Source organism: Mangifera indica, unplaced genomic scaffold (genome assembly GCF_011075055.1).
Source record: "Mangifera indica cultivar Alphonso unplaced genomic scaffold, CATAS_Mindica_2.1 Un_0021, whole genome shotgun sequence".
In the NCBI taxonomy this organism is placed as follows: Eukaryota; Viridiplantae; Streptophyta; class Magnoliopsida; order Sapindales; family Anacardiaceae; genus Mangifera; species Mangifera indica.
In genome coordinates, this window is record NW_025401113.1 from 183861 (window position 1) to 201501 (window position 17641).

Consider the following 17641-nt stretch of genomic DNA (forward strand, 5'->3'; position numbering starts at 1 on the left):
ATTAAAAAATAATAATAAAAAAAAGAGTTTATACTTTTAATAATAATAAAATAATACTAAATCACATTAATTAAATATCTTTCTATACAATGTATTATTTTTTTATTTCGAATTTTCTCATCAACTTAAATATTTATTTCTTTTAAAAAATTCCAACCATAGTCCTCCCCCACCTCTTTATTTCTTTTTATGATTACATTCTCTTTTAAGGGATAAATTATTATGATCTTTTCTTTATCTTCCCAATAAAATCAAGTCTAGCAATATCATATTTTTTTATAACATAATCATTTAAACCAATTATGAATGATTTATTCTTTTGCGAGCTAAATGTTTAAGGAGTTAATAGTTAATTTACAACTGCTTAATTTTGTTTTGGAATGATGTGGATTCATTTCAAATTGGTGCTAAGTAGAGAATTGATGAGGTTATATAAAAGCGTGAGTAAAACTATATTTTGAGAGTGACGGAAACCTAATAATATCTTTGCAGTGGCACGACAAATACTATCAGAGTTTAAGGTTTAGAATTCCAATCCAATAACTCAAATTCTTGGTTGAGTGAAGGGTATATGTCTTAATCTCTATTTGCTAGCTTTTGGAATGGGAAAGACCACATTGCACTTCTATGGTTGCCCATCATAGTATTTCATGTCCAATAACTTTTGTAGCTTGTCCTATGCTATCTCTAAAAATAAAACTATTCTTGTAGTGATAATAATTCCTATTTAAAGTTTGATTCCATAAATATAAATAATCTTCCTTTGAAGTTGTGGAAGCCTTCCTGGCATTTGCTTTATCACAATTTTCTTCCATTTGTTCTTATTAAATCTATTTCCCATTGACTAGGAGTTACTATTTATATACACATCCGAAATACACAGTGCATTGTAGAAATTAAAGAGACTAGTTTTCTCAAGTTCTCTTTGCTCTCTCTGTGGTGACCAACGTTAACTCTTTTCAGGCTAATGTTCATAACTTAATGATTTTAGTTTGCTTACATTATCTCTATTCTGTCACCAAGATTACACATTCATTTTTCCATTTCCTTATTCAATTTTTTCCCTTTATGCATGCGCATAAATAAAGGTGATAAAGGGGTACCACCATCATAAATTATGATGCAAGATGCAGTAATAATCAATATTGATTCATCAGCCAATGCTCCCGTAGCTCCAAATGAGATCCCAAATGGTGGCTCAATTCAAACTATGTGGCCTTCATTGAATCTACTGTCAAGTAAGCTATGATCTTTCAAGTGAATTTTCCTTTCCATATAATTTTTATTCAACAATATTCTCTCTAAGTTAAAAAAAAAAAAAATGAATTGATGCAGATTTTCCCATATAAATATGTGTCGATTGAACAAATAAATTAACCTTTTTTTCTTAATATACACAGGAGAAAACCGAAGCAACTATCTCAGCACATGTGTGGCCCTTCATAAGGCTGCATTAAAAGGTGACTGGGGAATGGCTAACCATATTTTTGGACAATATCCTCGATCAATTTTGTGTGCCAGTATAACAAGGGGAAACCAAACTGTTCTGCATATTGCAACAGCAACAAGACAAACTAGCTTTGTAGAGGAGTTGGTAAAATTGATGGAACCAGAAGAATTGATGCTGCAAGATGAAAATGGGAACTCTGCGTTTTGTTTTGCTGCTGCAGTTGGAGCGATACAAATTGCCAAGATAATGTTGATGAAAAATCCTCGTCTTCTAACAATCCGAGGCTGTGAAAATATGATCCCACTTCATATAGCCGCTGTGTTTGCTCAGGGAGATATGGCGTCTTTTTTATACGGTGAAACTAAAGATATGTTGAAAGAAAAGGACCGAATTGCTGTATTGTTCACCTTTATCAATACTGGTTTCTTCGGTAAGTTTACATCCAAATCTTATTCTCTAATCAACATGTTTGATAGCATCACATCACATAATCAACAATTTTATTTATGATATCAAAAGATATAGTGTGAGTGTTGTCCAGATCTAGCGTTGGAAATGCTCAAAGATCATCCAGAACTTGCTGTGGGTCGTGACAGGAATTCTGAAACAGCTTTGCATGTTTTGGCTCGAATGCCTTCAACTTTTGCCGGCAGAAATGGAGGATTCTTGAAGGGGCTTATCACCTTAAGTTAGTTTCTCCAATACATGATAATGCTTAATATATTCATACATTTGATTACATTGATTCGTGCTTCTTATTGTCACCTTAATTTAATTACACAATTTGATTCTTCCTTTTAGTACCAGGATTGAAATTCATGTCTCGCAAGGAGTTGATATCAACTCAAGCTCTTCAAATAGTCAGATGTCTTTGGGAAGAAATATTAAAACGAGACGACTCGGAGCTTACGAAACTAATCGGAACACCTTCACAATTGCTGTTTGATGCAGCTAAATTGGGGAACTTCGAATTCCTGGCAGAGCTCATTTGCCGTTATCCTGATGTGGTATATGAACTGGATGACAATAATCATAGCATATTTCACATTGCTATTTTGCACCGTCATGCCAATATATTCAATCTAATATACGAGACAGCCTTCACAAAGGAATTAATGGGCAACTTTGAAGATAATAACCAGAATAACATATTGCATTTGGTTGCAAAATACCCAGACTCCAACCGAGTCAGCATCGTATCCGGAGCAGCTCTACAGATGCAGCGAGAACTGTTATGGTTTAAGGTACTCTTCCGTAGATCAAAACTATTCTCCATAATACTTCTGTCATATAAAAATTTCTTTTTGTTAATGATGATAGGAGATTGAAAAGATAGTTCAACCCTCGCTTAGAGAGAAAAAAAATTCAGAAGGCAAAACACCTCAAGAGATTTTCACCGAAGAGCACAAAGAGTTATTGAAAAATGGAGAATTGTGGATGAAAAAGACAGCTGAGTCTTGCATGGTTGTGGCAACACTGATTACCACTATGATGTTCGCAGCAGCCTTCAGTGTTCCGGGTGGTAACGATAATAATATAGGAACTCCGATTTATCTAAGAGAGTCTTTGTTTCAGGTTTTCGCTTTGTCAGATGCAATCGCATTATCCTCCTCCACAATCTCGATTCTGATGTTTCTGTATATCCTTACATCACGCTATGCAGAAGATGATTTTGTCAAGTCCTTGCCCCTTAAGCTGATGGTTGGACTCTCAACACTGTTCGTATCTATAATTAGCATGATGGTGGGTTTTAGCACAACATTCTTCTTAGCTTATCATGACAGATTAAACTGCTTCACCATTCTTACTGCTGTACTAGCTTCTGTACCGGTTACTCTCTTTGTTATGCTGCAATATCCCCTTCTAAGAGACATATTTTGTTCAACATATCAGTCTAGGTTTCTGTTTAAGCCATTAAAACTATCATAATTTGCTATAATAGTAATAAATACATGTATTATGTTCTATAATCTGAAACAGAAGCTTTTCAATTCAATTATATATCTTAATTATTGGTCTTAGTTACTTCTTTCGACATTCTACTGTTGCATAAGCTCAACTTTCCACCACATTCCACTTACGATAAGAATATTTATACTTCTTTTATTACAGTTCATATAAGATTTTAGTCATCATCGTTAAGGTTTTTGAATTAAAGATAAAATAATATTCAATCATATGATGATATATGTAAGTATATACATATTTATATACTCAAAATAGATATGTATTACTCTAATTTTCATCAGTATCCCATCCCACCTTTTGTGTCATGAGTAAACATTTTTTATTATAAAATTAAGTATATAGTTTATGTATAATTATGTGATTATGTATTATTTTATTTTTAATTTAAAATTGTTCAATCACATGGTGACATATTAATTGTATATACATAATTTTATTGCATAATCTGTCCTCATAAAAATCTATTTTATTTTTTTATATATAGATATGAAGTCATAACTTACAAAGGATTGAATCACAGAGTTTTTGATCTTCCTTCTCACTTCCAATAAACTTATATACTTCTTCTAAAATTTGTTTCTGGGCCATGGAATCTCATATCCATTGGATAGATTAAAAAAAATTGTTTTAAATTTTTAATTCATAGGGAAAAAGTCCTAAATACATAATTAAACTAAAATCTGTTGGTGTATTTGAAATTCTCTATAACTATTGTCTCTCTCTTACTATATTGGACAAAAATATTTTGTATGTATGAAAAAATTGTATCATTTTTATATAAATTCTATATTGATAAAATACATAAAAGTTGTTAGACATATATGTACATGGTAGGAGAATATAAGTTGTAAAGACACAAAAATTTAGATTATAATAAAGTTAAAAGACTTTCGTATCGAAAGGAAACTTTATCCATATGACTTCATTCGGCCCCCTTTTTTTTTTGGTCATGTCATCTCTCTCTTTATACCTAGTCAATAAACACATTAAAAGGTCAATCTAGTAAGAACCTTTTTTTTTGGCACAACTAGTGGGGGCCCAACATGTATTATAGTAGCCCATGAGTGGGCCTGCGGGCCATGAAGCCCGACCTAGCATGGCACTACATTCAATTTTTTAAAAATTTTATTAATTATTTAAAAAATTTATTATTTATTTATTATTATATAAAAAATCCAAAAGTATTCATTAATATTATGAAAAATTAAAAAGTAAAAATAAATTTAAGAAAATTGAAATTTTTACCCTCATTTGAGCCCACATATACATTTATACCATACTTTTTAAACTCTAAATATTTTTACAACTTTATAGGATAGGATACATAAATTGTCCTTATCTTCAATCTTGAGAAACAAAAACGAAGTTTTCAGTATTACTTACTTTTAATGTACTGTAGAGAGAGAAAATGTATAGATATTTAGTATCAATATTTGAAACGAAATTTATATTTATGTGTTAGATAAGATCAAGTGAATTTAAAATTGTTGAGTTTAAATTTTTTAGATTAAATGTATAAAAATTGCAAACTCAATTGATCTTATCAACCGAAATTTTTAAAGCAGCACATGAAAAAGTAATCCAAGAAACCACCCATGAAGAGCATGCACTAAAGTATTTGGTGTTGAATATGTAAAGAATACATCAATATATATATATATATATATCTAAAGAATCAAAACAAAAATGAATTGTAGAATCTTGTAGGGAAAAATTTGTAGAAGTATGAGGAAATAATTTTTATTGCAGAATCTTGCAGGGAATTATTGGTGCAATAGTATTCATGTGATTCATCTTTAGCATATAATATATATAGAGCATAGATATAGCACATCTATCTTAAACATACCATAAAAGAGAGAGAGATCTATACTTTGCACGAAAAAAATTTCATTGAGCAATCGGCCGACGAAACTTGTTGGATTTGCAGAGATGAAATAATGGCAGGACAACAAGTGACATTTTCTTATAAAATGTACAAAAGCATAAATGTATTGTATTGTACCAAAATTAATTTAATTTGAATTCAATCTAAATCACTTCAATTTAATTCTATCGGAATTCAATTAAGTAAATCAAAATATTGTTAACTATTGCAATTTTAACAATATTGTTAATTAGCCAATTAGTTCAATTTTAAAAATGAAAAAACTGTCAGAAAATTGATTTTGGCTGAGAAGGTTTGGGAGGGGGGTTGGGGATGCAAACTAAGGGGTTGGCGTCACCAACCCCTCGCCAACCCCTTAAAGTTGATAAAGGGGCGACACCAGCCCCTTTATTTTGGCTTTATAGGGGTTGGCGCTAACCCCTATAATTTTCTTATTTATTATTTTTTTAATCATATGTTTTTATTTTGGTTTTATTTAATTTTTATTTAAATAAATATATATATTTTGTTAGAAATATTTCTTCTTATATTAAATATTATTTTATTAAATAATAAATATTTATTGTTAGTTATTTAACATCTACTTGGCATATGAATTGTGATATATAAATAAATATATATTTAAAAAAATATTTATTTGGTTAGAGTGAATATTATTTTGTCAGAATAAATAATATTTCGTTGAATAATAAATTTATTTAAGTATCCAGCAAATTAAGAAATACAGACAACAGTTTTATTTGAATGTTATATTAGTTGATGTCAACCATGTTATTTTAATAATGATAATCCAATTTGTTTGATTGATTTTTGATTGATAACGTGATCTTTGATTGACAACAGATTAATATATTTTTCAGGAATTTGCAATCAACTACCAAGAAGGGGCATACAGATTCCATGATGCGTATAGATTCCGAGTGCATATGTCACTTCGGACGAAGATAGACATTGTGACTATACTGAGGAATAAACTAACATTTACTCAGAGAGGTATTTTTCGGACAACCTGTTTTGGGCACTTTTTAGATTTGGCAGAGCCACGGTTTAGTGCTATTTTCATACAATCGATGTTACTTCGGATAATTAACCGCGAGAATCCAAAAAAAGAAATGTGGTTCAAAATAAATGGTGTTGAGTTTCGATTCAACCCTGTAGAGTTTACGCTAGTCAATGGTCTAATTTTCGGGGAGGACATTGATGTGTCCAACTATGTTGATTACACAGGAGTGCCTCGATTGAGAGAGGAATACTTCCCTCGCCTTCACAAGTTGTTATCCCATGAGGAGATCGAGCAAGCAGTTGGCAATCAAATATGAGGAGACAATGACAACGACGCAGTGAAGTTCGCGGTATTGTACTTCGCTTTTATAGGATTATTAGGGGTGGACAACAGAACAAGAATACCTGATAATTTTTTGCATTTAATAGACAATCTAAATGCATTCAGTCGGTACCTATAGGGGACGATTACATGGAATAAAATAATTGAATCAATGCGGAAGAGTGGTCATAACAAATATCAATATTGTCTTGAATACTACTCACCTTACAAAAGTCTGCTCCCACATGTAGTTACAATATTTTGGGATATTCGATTGCTTTCCAGGTAACTATCGTATAATGAATAAAGTCAACATTCATCTTGACAATTATTAATACTAACCTGTTCATATTGTACATTCTACAGTATTGAATTTATGAGACGATTCACAATCTATCGCCTTATGTCCGTCTAGAAGCAAATGATCAAATCTCTTGTATCTTGAAGTGGAAGACAAATGTATTACCGACTTGGAATGACATATCGAAACTTTGGAACACTCCTCCAGTAAATTGCTCATTGGTTTATTTACATTTTATTATTCACTCTTCACTCCATTATTTCATTCATTTTTATAAATTTCCTTCATCATGTTTCAAGAAGGGATTACAGTGGCATTGCGTCTAACTAAGATTGAACGTAACTCTGAGTGGTACCTCCCGGCTCTAGAGTTTATGGGAGAACATGTTCCATCGGCATCATTAGATTTTGACAATAATGATAATGCCCAGTCGATTCATCATGTTCCTTTCCAGACAGCCTCTTAAGGGTCTTCACGGTCGTCCGCTACTAGGTCCCAAGTCCACTTTGTCCCTATGGCATCTCTACCAGTACGAGATTTCCCTCCTCATGTTTCAGGGATGTCTCCTGCGAGATAGACATCTCCTCTATGGGGCTCATCCCCTCGTCTTACACAGTCACGAGAGTCATATAGGTCCTCTGCTAATATATGTGTATCCCCTCCACGGAGGTCTACCTTTTGTACTTCCCATCCTCGAGAGTACCAAAGGGACGAGCTTGCAAGACACTCAGTTCATGGGATATCATACAGTGATGTCTTATATGATCATTTTCAACAGATTTTAATAGAATATGGTAGAGGCATTTGTTCTCAGATGCAACAACAGTTAGACCAACACGTTGCCATGATAGGCAGGGAGTGGGAACAATAGGCATCGATGTTTCATGGAGATATGCAGGAGCAATGACAATAGCAGCAATCGATGTTCCATGGAGAAATGCAAGATCAATGGCAACAACAAATATCAATGTTCCGTGGAGAGATGCAAGATTAATGGCAACAACAAATATCAACGTTTCGCGGGGAGATGTAGGAGCAATGGCAACAGTAAACATCGATGCTTCGAGAGGAGACGTAGGAACTCTAATCCTCGTTAAATAACCGAATGATGGGACTTAAAGATTCTTATGCTCAAACATCAGGATTAGTAGAAGTTATTCCCAACTATACGTTTTTTTTTCTCATTTAGTTGTTTTATGATATAATAATAATCATAAAATTTTTTTTCAATTGGATGACTCATCAAACAATGATGTTCAACAAGAAGAGCAGACTCGAATTACAACTACTCAGAAGCCAATGACAATAAAAAAAATGTCAGCATTCGGTCGTGTGCTACGAAAAGAAAAGCAGTTGGTCAATCCATTCACAGATCCAACGAAAGCCAAAAAGAGCAAACAACCCATACCTGACTCACGATTGGCTAGGGACTATAATGAGTTCTTACTGTGGTACCGTCATGCACCAGATACTAACAGCCAACGTGTCTTCCTCGGACGACCAACTGGAACGACAGCGTCTGTGAGCAAACCCTGGTAGGCCCAAATTGTTAATCGAGGTCAATGGTTAGAAAACACGGTATGCACAATTCTTTTGTATTCGCTCATATTAGGTATCACTATCAACTTACGGTCTTGCTTATTTGTATATACAACACATTAAAGCCTTTATGGGAATACTTCATAAATCTTTTCCAGATATTAACTGGACGACTGTTTCGACCCATTTTGTAGCACTTGTCCCACAATGCTACGATGAGTTCAAACGGTTGGGTGAAAATATGGAGTGGCCGTCATTTTTCCTAGATCAAATTAATGACATCTCATATCTATAATCCGTTGAATTCTTTCGGCCGTAGAGCAGTGTTGACAAGGTCGTTTACAACTATAAGTCATTGACGATATACAGTTAATGGTAACTATACTTATTTCTTTTTATTGGTTGGCAGATATTCATTCCACTGAACTTCGACAACCAACATTGGGTGTATGGCATTTTGGATATCAATAATTGGAAGTTGTATATATACAACTCTACCCAATATACCACTAGCTTAGAGAGGATGAAGAAGTTGATATCATATAGGACACTGACACACTTAATGAAGGCGAGTAATTATTATGCATCAAAAGGAATTCACCCGTCAGATACTCCACCAAAGTTACAATACAAGTGTGTTTGTGACGTCCCAAAACAAGATGGAGCAAGTAGGGACTGCGACATTTTTTCACTTATGTTTATGGAATACTTTGCATAAGATCATCCATTCAATTTCACATCGAAAGATTCTAGGAGACTAAGATTGCATGTCGCCACTACCATATTCTATGAGAGGGCCCTCAGTAAGTATTTATGGTTTGTGAAATTGATAACGGACCTTACTTAATTCGTCAAACTTATTAAAGTCAACTGTCTGGTGAACATGTAAGTTTTGAAGATTTTGATTAAGGCATGACACATGAATTGGATTTCATTTTGTTATTGTTTTAATGATGTATTTTATTATTGTCTTAGTTATGTATTTGTATTTATTAATCATAATTCCTTTTGAATGATTCCTTAATGATTATTCACGAAATGAAACAAATTAATAAAACATATTAATACAAAATACATAATGTGATATAATAAAAAATCAAATATATACACAATTAAAATTACAATATCAGATGCGATCATAAAATTAACCATGATTACCTATTCGACTGCATGGGTTACATTGTAAGTTTGACGACCTCGTCCTCGTTCGCTACTTGATGTGTAGGACAACCCATCCACGTGCACTAAAGCTGGGCTTGGACAATTCAAGCGAGTATGGCTAGGTTGATGACATCAACTACAGTTTTGTTGTTGAACTTTTTCTCCGTGCGAAGGTTTTCTTGCATGGTTAGAAGACCGACCAAACCATCGTTGTTTCATGATTGGAGGATAAATTACAGGCATATTTGATGGTACCTAAGTCGGTTGATCCCCTAGTAGATTAATATCTTCTTCATACACCCTACAATATATTCAATAGAGTAATATGTACTGACCTAGTCGACACAGTCTGATAGGTTATTATACCTTGCAATAGCTGCAGCGTACGCACATGAAATCTGGGAAAGTTAGAATTTCCCACAATCACACATTCGATATAGAAGATTCACTATGAACACCTGTTGTTGTGAATCATGAACTTCATATTGTTGGAGGTTGATCGGTTTAACAACCATATTAACATATTTGAACGCATGTCGAGCAAGTTTGTCCTTAACCCATGGTGTTAACGGGTGAGATCTCTCACCTGTAAAAAACAATTAATAATTGCAATGGAAAAAAAAAGAAACATCATTAAAATTTTAGGCATACGTACCAGCCATGTTTCACCTTTTGAAAAACCAATGTTGCATTGTGCTCCAAAGAAACTCAACTAATATAATGATAGGCAAAGCACGAGCAGTCTGTGTCAAGGCATTGGAAGACTCAGCAATATTGGTCGTCATAATATTGTACCGCCATCCTCCAAAGTAGGCACACACTCATCTTTCATATCCAATATCGGTCAAATAAGCTGCTGCAGCAGGATTTACTCGGGTAATTCTACTCATAGCAGCTTGAAAGTCTCTTAGCCGATATGTCTTAGTAGCTTTCCAAAATAATCCTTCAATATGTTTAGTATTTTTGAACTGTGAATGCATGTTACCCTTTATATGGTAATTACAAAACCCATGACGGGCATGAGGCATTATGTTCGTAACCGACGTAATTATTGAATGATGGTGATAAAAAATAATGGCCAAATCTGACAAATCACTAATCACATGCGAAGGTATGTCAAAAAAGGCGTCTATTTATCTATTCCCTCATTGTGCCCAATACCAAATGCGAGAAGGTAAATTTGATTATTACCATTCTTCACAACAACAATGAAAAGAGACTTAAGATACTTTCCCTTTAAGTGTGAAGTATCAATGCATATCACTGGGCAACAAAATTATTGGAACCCTCTTATTAAACAACCCATACATAAGAAGAAAAACTTAAACTTATTTTCTGGGTTAATATCAATATGTATCATGGTTCATAGGTTCTTAATCTCCAAATTATGACAATATTCACGTAATAAACCAAAAGACTCTTTCGGAGATCCTCGTAATGCATTTATTGCATAGGTTTTGACACACCATGCTTGCGTGTAGGATATGTCAATTTTGTACATATCTGTCATGTTTAAAATAATTTCTTTCAGTTGATAAATACGATCAACCACAAACATTGACTTAAGTATATTCTCTAACGATTCTGCACCAGTTTGTCTATGGTATGACAATATTTGATCTCGCGGACAAGTGTGTGTCTTGTCCATACGTCGTAAGACCCAATAGTCTCCATCTTGCTCTCTTGTTACTCATGCCCACCATTTACAATGTGGGTATATGCATATAAGTTCATACCATATATTATCAGAATGACCAACCTTCTATTGAATTCTTGTCTCTAAGGCATATCTTCGAAATAATGCTTTTAATTATGTCTTCGAATTATAAAAGCCCATCACTTGCAAATGGTTGGCCCTTTGTATTGCTCGACTACTAATACCTATATTTTCAACAACAACGGCAGGTTCAAGAGCCCATTGAAATGGATTTGGATTATAGATATGACTTGGATATGCGCCAATATTCATAAAGTCATGACGTCTCTTGCTACATTCAGCCCCCTCATTACAAGCATCACCTTGACTTCTGCTAACGTCTTGACTCGAAATACCATACATGTCATCATCAAACCCTGAGAATTCATCATTATCGTCATCATCGTCATCATCCTCATTATCTTCTACTTCGTAATCCTCATCCATATCATCGTCATTATCATCATCAACACCATAATTCCCACCATACTCTTGGAAACTTTACGAATGTGCCCACTCATCTGTTGGATAATTTTCTCTTTCTTCCTCATTAACATCTTCGACTAGTTGATTATACCTTTCGCCAATTGGACTCTCGATAACATAAAGTTTATGGTATCCTTGTGAACGTCTTGTTACAACCATCAAAAACTCCACATCATCATCGTCTGCAATCTTCATTGGACCAACATCACCTAGGGTAAATACGTGCACATTTAATTGACTTCGATCGAGTCTCAGACGATAGCTTATTCTCTCAATGAATCCTTCAAAATCAACACTTGTGTCAATACACATCTTTCTCTCATTCCCACCAACATATCTTGTCACATTGTCATCACCTTCAATCCACTAGCCTCCGTAGCGAATCTTAAATACAACTTTTTCCATCTTGACTAGGAATAACCCTAAAAACATAATAACACCAATGCCTAGGCAAAGTTTATATACTACGGATAGTAACTATTGATGAATAGTAACTTTCGAAAAAATTTTGTATTCTATAACCATCAATACAACATTAAATAATTAAAATAACATGAAATAATAGCATTAAACAACATGAAATTGAGTGGAATGGAAGGAGAAAAAACAATGTTGGGGGTTGGCGATGCCAACGCCAACCCGGGTTAGCGTTGCTAATCTGTTCTTCGTCTGAAATTTTTCAGAACAGAATTTTTGTATTTTTTAGCCATCAATACAACATTATAACAACTTTAAACAATGAAAACAACATGAAATAACAACACTGAATAATCTAACAACGTGAAATCACAACAAAATTTAATTTCACATGAAGACATGAACATGAATCTACCATATATTATTTGATTTTTAATTATTCATAAAGAAAACACATAATATATGAGCTTGAATCAAGACTGACCTAAATGTGGATGATATTATTGTGAAATCTTTGCAATAAATGTTAATTCTCTAAATAAATCTACCAATTTTCGTCTCTCCTCTTTTGTGTCCAATTTGAATCCTTTATAATAACTTTCTCACGGGTTTTATTGTTCAATCACATATGTTCTCTGTTGAAAAATCGTTTTTCCCATACTGTAGAGATTCTTTCCTCATTGGAAGGCTGAAGAAATAGATTCTTTCTTTCTGCATGTAGAAGTTACATCAATGGGGTATTTTGGAAAAATGAAATACTGTTATAGTATTTTTGTTTAGGTTTTGAGATGGGTGCTATATATGTATACACAGTTTAAAAAAGGGTAAAAATTTCAATTTCCCATAAATTTATTATTAATTTTATAAGAAAACAAAAAGATAATGTTGCAAATCTAAATTTATTAATTATTTGTTATTAGTTTTATAAAAAAAAAACTAAAAGATTAGTATGAAAAATCTAAAAAACATAACAAAAAATAATAAAAAATTGAAAAAAATAAAAAAGTATATATAATTATCTGGCCAACTAGCCAAAAGTTCGCGGGTGACTCGTTAAGGGTTTGGCATAGCACAACCCATTATAGCACGGGTCGTGTTGTGGGCCTATATAATTTTGCAAACCAACCAGACACAAAAGTTTGTGACTATGCGAGCCTTGGGTTTGGCACGGTGCGCCACACTTTGACACAACCTATTGTCGTGTCTATTGATCGGTTTGGGCCAAGATTTTTCAGATTTTCCAATTAAGTCGACCTCTCTTGACTCTCCATATAGGAGGCTTGATAGCCCGTGATCATTTGAACTCGATTAAGTGAATTATAGCTTTTGGACATCTTAGGTCTTCTAGGTTTTGTGAACCTTGTTCTTTTATCTATGAAAAACTGAGACTTTAACTGGAGTGGTAAAGTAATTTAATCCTAATCAATTCCAGTTAAAATGTGTAGATCAATTTCTTGTTAGCTGGCTTAGCTTCTCTTTGAGAGTCCATGTGTGGTCATGTTGCAAAATTTCACAATGGCAAAAGTTCAATAAATATATAAATGACTTTTGGAAATTATCACTCATACCCCTACTGTCACTTTTGGCTATTGAAATGGATGTTTAATTACTCACTTTGGCGAGTGGCGACTATAAAGACTGAAATATCCCAAGAAATCTGCTGGCAAATTTAAGGAGTCCAACTGTACATATTAACTCTTTTTCTCCTCATCTACATGTTTAACTATTTGTACCAGAAACACAAATCTTTCATTGATAACTTGTATTAAGGAAAAGCAATTAATGGCGGAGTTAATGGTTCAAGATTGTGCATCTTTTTACTTTATTTTTTGGAAGGCCAAAGCACTATTTTTCACCCAAGGTTTAATGCAAAGACAAATACACATTCACCAGATTTCAAAAAACCCAAAATCTCACCTATAAACCAAAATCTGTTAAAATTTTCAGTTATAATTAAGGGTAAATCGTCATTTTAATAATAACATTTAAAAAATGTATAATTCATTATATTTTCTCCTCATGTTTTAAAAACTAACAACTTCATTTTTATCTAAAGTTTTTTAACTTTGAAAAGTCACATTCTCCCTTCCCCTTAAACCTGGGGTTTTCATCTTTTTGTCATTTTAGCCACCCTCCAAACATTTGAAAACTTCAATTTAACCACTCTTCTTTAACTTCAAATTATTCAAAAATCTAGCAACCTCTTCCTTCTTCTTTGACATCATCTTTTGTCTAAAATTGAACTGACGTCGACCTTGTCTTCTCTCTATGCTCATATGGTAGAATGTTCACACTTCAACACCCCAATGACACTCAAATCTCAATCAATGTCTGGAGACTCAAAAAGAGTAAATACTTAAGAATATAGAAGTCTAGTTGGTGCACTACAATACTTAACCTATACTCGACTAGACATTGTGCAAGCTATAAACAAAGTATGCTAGAAACTTCAAGAACCAAATGAAGGGGACATGCAAGCTATTAAGAGGATACTACAATACCTCAAAGGGACGATAAACTATGACATTAAATTTATATCTCAAAATCCACTAAAATTATATACTTTTTGTGATGCAAATTGGGCAAGATGTCCTACAACTAGAAGAAGCACAATGGGGTATTGTGTATACTTAGGAGCAAATTGCATTTCATGGTCATCAAAGAAACAACCATCTTAAGATCAAGTGCAGAGGCAGAATATAGGAATCTGACAATTACAACAGCAAAGATCACATAGATAATTTTTTTTCTCAAAGATATTGGAATTCAACTCACTGAAGCACCACAATTATTTTGTGACAACATGAGTGCATTACATATGACAATATAACCTACGTTTCATTCAAGAACAAAACACATTGAGATAGACTACCACTTTGTGAGTGAGAAAGTTGTTGTGAGATCACTTATTACTAGATATGTTTCATCAAGTCACTTGATAGCTGATATTTTTACTAAACCACTGCCCAAGCTACCATTTCAACATTTTCATGACAAGCTAGGAGTATATTCAACTATTTCCTTCAGCTTGAGAAACAGTGAAAAGGAATGAATAACTCAAGTCAATGGCCAAGATTAGAGTCATAAATTAGGATAGTATTAATTATCTTTATTCTCTCTGTATTTTTATCCTTTATTATCTCTTTGATTATCTTTTATTAACTCTTCATATTTTTATCCTTTATTTTCTCCTTTGTTGTTTTTTTTAACATTAGAGTTATACAACTAGCCAGAATATGATTTTGTATAAATATCTTTGTAATTTCTTATTTTAAATAAGAGGGATGAAAATTATCTTTTCTATATTTTCTTTACTTTTCTCCATTTCTAAATAAGAATTCTTGTCCATGATTTGATTGTTCTAGAAATGAGTGTGACTATTTTTTTAAAATGTTTTTAACAGAATATTCTATGTAATTTTTTATGAAGCTTGTACTTCAATGAAGTTTTTGTACAGATGAAGAATGTTTATTGCGATTTTGTACAGATGAGGATAAGAGTTATAATGTTACCCATAGATGCATGGATTAATTCGAATTAAATCAATTTAAGCTCAAATTATGATCAATTCTAACTTGGTTTAAATCTAAATTGATAAATTTAAAATCGAATTCAACTCATTTAAATTATTAAACAGAAGAAGAAGAATCATTTAGGAAAATAAGTTGAAGAAGATTTTAAGTTTAAGGAAAATAAGTTAATTTATTTTAAGTCACCTTCCTTAATAAATATACAATTATAATCAGTCCATGAAAAGAATATTTAGTCAGTTGAAGGCAAAGCTTTCAATCTTTTTAGCCAAACAGAGTAGAAACAACCTAACAAAATATTCAGATTCCTTCCTTAATTAGCATCACTGCAAAAATAAATAAATAAATAAATTTATTTATATTTATATTTATATTTATATTTTGAGACAATAATAAAATTGTTTCTAAGAATAAATTCAAAGATTTTTGGGACGACATTAAAAGTTCACCCCCTAAAATTGTTACTTTCATCTTCTAAAATAACCATTCCAAGACAAAAATAAAATCATCTATAAAACAATTATCCTGGGATGAAACTAAAATGTCCCTAAAAATGAATCCCAAATTAAAATTTTATCCTCTAAAATTATTATTTTTAGACGAAACTAAAAATATCTCCAAAAAGGAATCCCAAATTTTGGGGAAAAAATTAAAATTTTGTCCCCTGAAATTATCTTTATGGGACAAAAGTAAAATCATTTCTAAAATTATCATTCTTGAATGAAACTAAAAATGTCTCTAAAAATGAATCTTAAGTTTTTAGGGAAGAAATTAAAATTTCATCCCCTAAATTTACATTTTGAGACAAATAAAATTATTCTTAAAATTATCATTTTGGGACAAAACTAAAAATAAATCTTAAGTTTTTTATGATGAAATTAAAATTTCATCCTCTAAAATTATCATCTAGGACAAAACTAAAAATATCCCTAAAAATGATCCTAAATTTTGGGGGTAAAAGTAAAATTTTGTCCTTTAAAATTATCATTTTGGGATAGAAATAAAATCATCCCTAAAATTATCATTTTGGGAAAAATCTAAAATTATCTCTAAAAATAAATCTTACATTTTTTGGGGTAAAATTAAAATTTTGTCCTTTAAAATTATCATTCCGAAACAAAAATAAAATCATTCATAAAATTATCATACAAAGAAGAAACTTAAAATATCCCTAAAAATAAATTCTAAATTTTTTAGGACAACCCTAAAATTAATATTTTTAGATAAAATTAAAATCATCTCTAAATTGAATATTTAAATAAAGAAATGTTCTTGCTAAAAAGTTGACCTGAATTTAATCAACTATACTATGTCACATTTTTGGTCTTTGATATTATAAGGTTTGACCATAAAAATTTTAAAAAAGAAAGTCAGGAGTTTATTAGAGCCCCTTTGGAAGAATCCTTACTTTCTAAGATTTAGGAAGATCAATACCAAAAAAAAAAAAAAAAGATTTTGGAAGACCGGTATTATAGTTATAACACTTTTTATGTAAATCTAATATTAACAAAACATACCAAAGATATTATATATATAAATATTATACCGTTATAATAAATAAAATAATATTATTTAAATAATTTTTGAGTTTTTCAATTGTCAAAAAACATTTTGTCTTATAGAATACAAAAACAAAACCGTGATGGTGGCTCAAACTATTAAATGAGGATGTTACGATACCCATATGTATAAGTTTTCATATTAGGGACTAGTCTTGTTCAAACATTATTGTGAAAATAATTTGAGGAGCAAATTAATAATTTTACCCATTTAATTATCTGTTTTCCTGAAACAAGTGAAAAAAGAAAAACAGAAACGAAAAATTAAAGGATAAGCTTGAAAGCCTATACATATATAATTTCTTGAAAGCTTTTCCACCAT

The 17641-nt window shown here is 32.0% G+C and overlaps 1 protein-coding gene across 1 annotated transcript; it reads left to right on the forward strand.

Annotated features, from left to right (window-relative positions):
• The first annotated feature begins 1117 nt into the window (after positions 1–1117).
• LOC123206002 (ankyrin repeat-containing protein NPR4-like) lies at positions 1118–6625 on the forward strand. Its single transcript, XM_044623093.1, has 6 exons — positions 1118–1238; positions 1401–1880; positions 1992–2138; positions 2252–2694; positions 2771–3280; positions 6167–6625. Exons 1-6 carry the CDS (start codon positions 1118–1120, stop codon positions 6623–6625), a joined length of 2160 nt encoding a protein of 719 aa, XP_044479028.1.
• The last annotated feature ends 11016 nt before the right edge of the window (positions 6626–17641 follow it).

Coding starts and splice junctions, on each gene's coding strand:
- LOC123206002 (XM_044623093.1), top strand. CDS start 1,118: ATGATGCAAGATGCAGTAATAATCAATATTGATTCATCAGCCAATGCT. Junction 2,139..2,251: donor GAAGGGGCTTATCACCTTAA/GTTAGTTTCTCC, acceptor TCTTCCTTTTAG/TACCAGGATTGAAATTCATG. Junction 3,281..6,166: donor CTGTACTAGCTTCTGTACCG/GTTACTCTCTTT, acceptor TATATTTTTCAG/GAATTTGCAATCAACTACCA.